At 37.1% G+C, this 6947-nt stretch overlaps 1 protein-coding gene across 1 annotated transcript in view; it reads left to right on the forward strand.

Annotated features, from left to right (window-relative positions):
- TDRD7 (tudor domain containing 7) overlaps nt 1–6947 on the forward strand; it is a 73899-nt gene that overhangs the window by 19808 nt on the left and 47144 nt on the right. Inside the window, exon 5 of the mRNA XM_006886867.1 lies at nt 5187–5260. Coding sequence (XP_006886929.1) covers nt 5187–5260 — 74 coding nt within the window. The remainder of the gene's footprint in view (nt 1–5186; nt 5261–6947) is intronic.

Consider the following 6947-nt stretch of genomic DNA (forward strand, 5'->3'; position numbering starts at 1 on the left):
TATATATATATATATATATACACACACACACGCGCGCGCATCTTTGTACCACTATTCAGGTTCAGGTCGTTAGAGGACCCCAAAAACCCATTATTAAGAACACATGCCTGACACTTAATGGACTGGAAAGTTCTAGAAGGTGTATTATCCAGTGTAAATTTGACTTTAGCTTACCATGTGTCTTCTCAAGTAAAATAGAATTGTCAGGAGCTTAGCTATGTGCTGGAATTGTGGTTTCTCTGGCATATATGAGGGAAGGAAATATTTCTCAAATACTAAAACTTGTGGTAATTATATTTTCTTATAAAGTAAGATTGTTAATGTATTTTTACCTTAAGTTTAAATGTGTGTGATTCTGAAGGCTGCAGTTCCCATTAGCTTAGAAAGGCCAAGGAGAGAGAACTGTGTCTACACAGCTTGGGTAGGATGGATGACGGTTAACAGGCCCATGACTGGAAAGTCACCTTTCAAGTATTGTGATAAAGTAAATGTAAATTTATTCTTGATCTCTGAGCCCCTAAATAGTTAAAGCTAACTTACTAAATTTTGTAAAAGCATTCAAAAAATTGCATTTATTGCTTTGTTATGATTACAGAAGTGCCATGTATATGTTGTAGGAAATTTGTAAAGTACACAAAGAGAAAAAAAATAATTTCTAATCCAGACATAATTTTAAAGCTTTGTATTTTTTTATTCATGTGCGTAGAAATTTGTTAAAATGCAAATTTAGTTGTACATTACTGTTTTATAATTTGTGAACATTTCTCTATTATTAAATATGTTTCTATATTATAATTTTTAATGTCAGGGTAGTCACTGTTCAGTCTCTTGTTATTGCATAGAAGTTACCTATGTAATAGATAATTTAATAGTTTATAATAAGTGTATTTATAGAAAAATTCTTGAATACATAAATGCCTGTTTCCTTAGACTGAATTGGTAGGAGCAGAATTTCTGGGCAGAAGTGTATACACATTAAGGCTCTTGTTAGTGATATGTGTCCTAAACAAGTTACCTCAGTCTGTATTCACAAAGGGAATGGGAGCTAGTCTTCCTTCGATCCCTGATGACTTTGGGCTTCTCTTTTTAAATTCTCTACTCTGAAAGGTGATAAAATGTACATGTGCTTTAATTTTCATTTATTTCTTAAGGAAATTATTTTATCATATACTTACTAACCCTTTGTAAGTCTTTAGTGAATTCTGTATCTTTGTCCTTTGCATAATTTTTCTGTTGTTTTTCTATTCCTAACTTATATAAGTGGTTTCTAATTTAAGGACTATAACATTTTTGTCTGTAATATGTGAATAGTATTTTTGCAATTTTAGTTATTTAGGAAAACAAGAAGTTAAAATTTTACATAGGCGCATCTACCAATCTCTATTTTCATTGCTTCTGCCTTTGGATAGTTTGCTTAGCAAAGTGTTTCCATCCTAATACTATGTAATAGGTCTTCTGTAACCATTTTTGGATTTCATTTGTTAACATTTAAATCCTAAATTTACCCACAATTAATTTTGCTATACATTTGTGAGGAGGATCTCTCATCTAGTCTTGTCTGTTTTGAAATACTGTCTTTACCAATACTAAATTTTTTTTTCTGTTTCTGAGCTCCCTTTAAGTTATTGATTATCTCATTATCCTTTGGCTGGGCCAGACTAATCATATTATTGTTGTGTGCCTTCAAGGCAGAACTGACCGATAGCTGACCCTCCAGCAGGCTTTCAGAGGCATATTTAATCACATGGGAGGAGATTTCCCATTCTTCTCCCACAGAGCAGCCTGTGGATTAGAGCCACATGCATTTGGGATTGCAGTGCAGTTGTTTCTTACCATTAGGCCACCAGTTTTGTAATAAATGCTGATAGCTTTCTCCTCTACTTCCTCCTTTCTCCATCTCCTAGTTTGATTTGCCGTATGCTTTTATTATACCTTTACACCATTACTGCTCTTGATAGACTTCGGCCTTATATTTAGAATTGTCGGTGTATTAACGATCTATTGCTGTATAACAGATTACAATAAATTTAGTAGTTTGAAACAACACCTATTAAATGTCATATGGGTTAGGAATCAAATTGGGTTCTTTGCTTCAAGTTTTCTCATGAGCCTGGAATCAAAGTGTCATCCTTGGCTGGGGCCTTAGCTGGATGCTTAGTTTAAGAAGGCTCTGCTTCCAAGCCCACTCACAGGATTGTTGGTACAACTACTGTTGGCTGATGGCTGCCCTTAGTTGCTTCCTTGATTGGTCTCTTGCACACTTCAGTATGTGTTTTATAGCAAGTGAGGAAAACATTATTGTAGCAAGATGGAAATTTGAGCCTTTTTGTAATCTCATGAGTTGTAATCACCTCCACCGTTTAATGTGCTATTGGAAAGAGACACATGAATCAAAGATAATGAATTGTACCTGGCCTTGAGTATCAGGAGATAAGATCCATTGGAGACTGTCTTAGTATCTCCCTACCACTGTTGGTTTTCTCAACTATACATTGTAATTCATGAGAAAGTGGCATGGCACTCTTGCTTATGATTGGTCATTATGTTCTGGCACATTATCTGACAGAGAATAAATAAATACTTAAATACTTGTGAGGTGGGAATATGTCTCTGATAAACAGTATATGCTTAGATTTGTTTTTGTGACAAGTCCCAACCTTTGACTTTTAAGAGGTGAGTTTAATCCTTTATTGTTATAAAGTTCATTTGCTCTTGATTGTGTCTTGTTTTCATGCATCTCTGCAGCTTCCCTTGGCTACATCAGTCTCCTGCTGTGGACTGTTTCCTTTGCTCTCCATTAGAGACCTACCGCTGGTTGAACCATAGCAGTTCCTTCCACTGTCTTTCTCTGTATCATCTTTTGTTTATATCCCTCTGCTTTCCAATAGAGCCCTCAATGTTGACTCAAATCAAGGGAAAGTTCCAATTTACATTTTTAGGGCTGGTGCAGGGGAAAGGAGTGCTGTATCCCTACCAGTTCTATAAAGGTAGGAGTTGGACATGCTTTTGGCATCTTTGATTGTTACTCAAATGCAATTATAGACATATTTAGTGCTCTTAAAATTGTATCACATAGTTTATGAAATAAGCTCTTTATTTCATATGGCCTATAATCTAATAATTTATTTAACATTAAAATATTGGGGGGAAATGGGCTTCATTTCAAAGTAGTGATCTAATTTTAGATTATGGCATACTATATAAAAATTAAGAGTGTGTATACTGTGTCATAATCACTCACCCTAATCTTATGCTGCGGAGCTCTGGTGACCTAGTAGTAAGGAGCTGCACTGCCAACTTAAAGGCCCGCAGTTCAAAGCCACCAGCAGCTCCATGGGAGAGATGGGTAATCTCCTCCTGTGCAGTTTACTGCTTCTGAAAATCTGCTGGGGAGTCGGTTACAGGTAGGCTCCTGCTCAGTGGTACTCAACAACAACAGTCTTATGCTGGCTTCTGAGCAAGGTAATTGTCATTGATTCATTCATACTATTTTTTTTTTGGTACTATTTATTCTTTTCACAGTCATTCTCCCTTGCATGTACCAAGCACTGCCCTAGGAACTGGGAATGCATATCAATAAAACATTTAGTGTCTAGTGATGAACGACACAGTGGCTGCACTGTGGCTCCAACAATGGGCTCAAACATAGCAGTGATGAAGGGGATGGCAGAGGATCCGGCAGTTCAGTTTTGTCATACATACGCAGGATCTCTGTGAGGCGGGATTTACTTGACGACCCCTAACAACACACTGTTGTGAGGGAGACATACATGAACACAAATGAGTCATACTTCCATGGTTTATTTGACCTTGTGTTTTGAAATCTCTTCCCATACACATAACTGATAAGCTCTGGGTAAACATTATTTTGGTAAAGGTACAAGAAGTAGGAGTTTATGTTTCTTCCTTTCCATATGGTTATTGGAGCAATCACTCTCTTCTCTGTTTTAAATGCTGCTTTTGTTATGTTATAAGTGCTGCTTTTGTCATGAGTAAAGACATGAGTGTCTGTTGAGCTTTCTATGGCTTTCTTTATCCTTTTAAGTGTTAAGTATTGTATCTTAATAATCCTTTTCAGTACCTGATGATTCAAGTCCTTTATTTCTTTAGTTATCTTCCTTACTCTTTACTTTTAATTGTTTATTCTTTGCAAGATTTTCTTTATCTTAGAAGTGATTAGAGTCCTGACGCCCAATTTCTGAAAGAGTCTCTTAAATAATTTTAAAGACATAGCTTAAATTTAGCCTCAAATAAAAGCGAATATGGATTTTCATTAGGGAGAATATGAAAAATGGTGCCCAGTATAATTTTTGTTAAGTTTGAAATGTTTTCATGATAAGTTTTGCTGTTCAATTCCAGAGATGTTAATTCAAAGCACAGTGTTTAAAACTTGATACAGACATTATTTATCCCATCTTTCTCGGTCCTATGCCAGTCCTCTTTTATAACAGTAGCATTATGCTGTATTTGTCCTTTTGTGACTGAGATATTTCACTTAACATAATGTCCTTTAGGGTTATCCATTTTGTATAATATTTCATGAGTTCCTTGTTTTTCAGTGTAGCATAGTATTCCATTGTGTGAATATACCAGACCTTCTCTATCCATTTGTTTGTTGATGGGCACTTGGGTTGTTCCCAACTCTTTGCTATTGTGAGCAAAGCCTAAATAAACATAAATATATGTGTATCTGTTTGGGTGGCAGTTATAGTTTCTTTATGGTATGTTCCCAGTAGTGGAATTGCTGTGTCAAATGGTATTTCTGTTTGCAACTTTTTGAGAAAATGCCATATAGCCTTCCTTTGTGGTTGCACCATTTTACACTCCCACCAACAGTGAAATTGTTTACTGCATTGAAACAGATGAGGGAGAGAACTATTTAGGGGATATATGAATAGACATTATTGTTATGACAGGAGTCCAGAAGGAAGGTAGCATAGAGGAGTTGGATTGGGGGGAGGGACTGAGTAACAAAGAGTTTTCTCTTTTATTTTTCAAAAAGAAAAGTGAATTGGGGGAGAGGGGTGGGCAGGAAGAAAAGTGCAACATATGGTTGCCACAAGCCTTCCATTTGTAAAAAAATGCAATATCCACAAGGTTCAATAAAGCAAAGCACAGTAAAGTGATGTATGCCTGTATAGACTCTGCTGGTTGAGTTTTTATTTTCTTTCTTTTTTGCACCTTAGGTTTAGTCCAAAGGCACCTCAATCACCAGCTTTTCTGATGCAACTCTCAAGAACCTGTCCTAAGGAAATGAGTGGTATGTTTTCTGGTATTTTCTTCATAATATGTATTGGCATCTGGAGTCTCAGAACTCCAAGGAGGTTGTTCTTATCTTTCTCTTAATATACTACTCCTTTTTTCCAAATTGTTAGTTATGATTTGAAGTGATAGAGAAATTTTTTTTTTGGTAGTGTATGGGATATTCAGTACTCTTCTCCAACATCACATTGCAAAGGAATCAATTCTTCTGTCATCCTTATTCATTGTCCAACTCTCATCAGCATAGCAAGTTATTGCAAAGACCATGGCATAAATCAGATGCACCTTAGTGCTCAAACTGACATCATGGCTTTTCAATAGAATAAACAGATATTTCTTGGAGAAGGTGCATCCAGTGTGCTCCTTGCAGGCAAAGATGATAAAACTTTGTCTCACATAATATGGGCATATTGCGAGTAGTGGCTATTCCTTGGAGAGGGATATCATGCTTGGGAAGGTTGAAGAGTGGAGAAAGAGAGGAAGACCCTCAGTCAGGTGGATTGACACAGTAACAGCAGCAATGGACTCAAGTGTGTCAGAGATGATAAGGACAGCACATGATAGGACAGGGTTCAAATTTGTTCATAGTGTCGCTAAGACGTACTTAACTTGATAACATCTAACAACAAAGAGAAAGTATCACCTTCAAGGATGTAATTCTTCTTGCTTGAGGCCTTTCTTACAAGAGACCTTTGTTTGATTTCTGCAAGTTTTCTGCAAAGAACCACTAGAAACTTCAATTACTGCATAAGCCCCCAGACTTTGGAGGCTGAGGGAGGAATCTTCAAGGAAGTCCCCTGCTCTAGATTTAAAATATGTAAACATAGGAGTTAAATTCAAGATTTAAACCTGCTACCATTTCAGAGTCATCACCCTAAACTGAGTGCAGTGACCCTAATTGAAACATACATATAAATTACTAAAGTTGTAAGATTCCAGATAAGATAATGACAGGAAGCAAACCAAGTCAGAGAATATGAAGATTTCTAGATATTTCTATATACCTATTCATATCCTCCTCCCACTAGTGTGTGACTCCCCAGCTCTGGGTCCCACACAGAGAAGCATAGTTTCTAGATGCAGTTGTTGTTGTTGTTGTTGTTGTTGTTGTTGTTGTTAAGGGCCATCGAGTCACAGGTGACTCACAGTGACACTATGAATGAAAGTCCTGGACACCTGTATAACTCTTGTCCTTTCTCCAGATTCATAGGGTTTCCAGAGGCAAGCTATTATGGAAGTGGGTGCCACTCCTGCTTCCAAGCTTGTTTTAGTCAGGGAGCTCCACCAAACACTGTCCATAATGGATAACCATTCTCACATTTGACTCATCAGTGTTACAGTGTTAGGCTTCACAGCAACCATGAGTTACCTCTGTACAGCAAGTGGACAGACCAGGGTTACACGCCTAGAAGAATGTTTCATCAAAAACAAGTAAAGGCAGGCCTGAGGGCCACGGAGTACAGTCACCCACCTTTGACTTGGGAGCATGGCTTTCTGTCCGCTAGGCCAACTGCGCTCTCTCTCTCTATGTTGTTGTTGTTGCAGAACTTCAGGAAATAGAAAAGTGATTATAAGTGATTGGCTACTACAAATGTGATTTTAGCAGTTTTAAAGTACTGTTTTGTACCAGGCCATGTCTCCGGTACTGTGACTCATGGTTACATGAATTTGTTGTTGTTGTTGTT

The sequence above is a fragment of the Elephantulus edwardii genome, unplaced genomic scaffold (assembly GCF_000299155.1).
Source record: "Elephantulus edwardii isolate Elephantulus edwardi_28Jun2011 unplaced genomic scaffold, EleEdw1.0 scaffold00052, whole genome shotgun sequence".
Taxonomy (NCBI): Eukaryota; Metazoa; Chordata; class Mammalia; order Macroscelidea; family Macroscelididae; genus Elephantulus; species Elephantulus edwardii.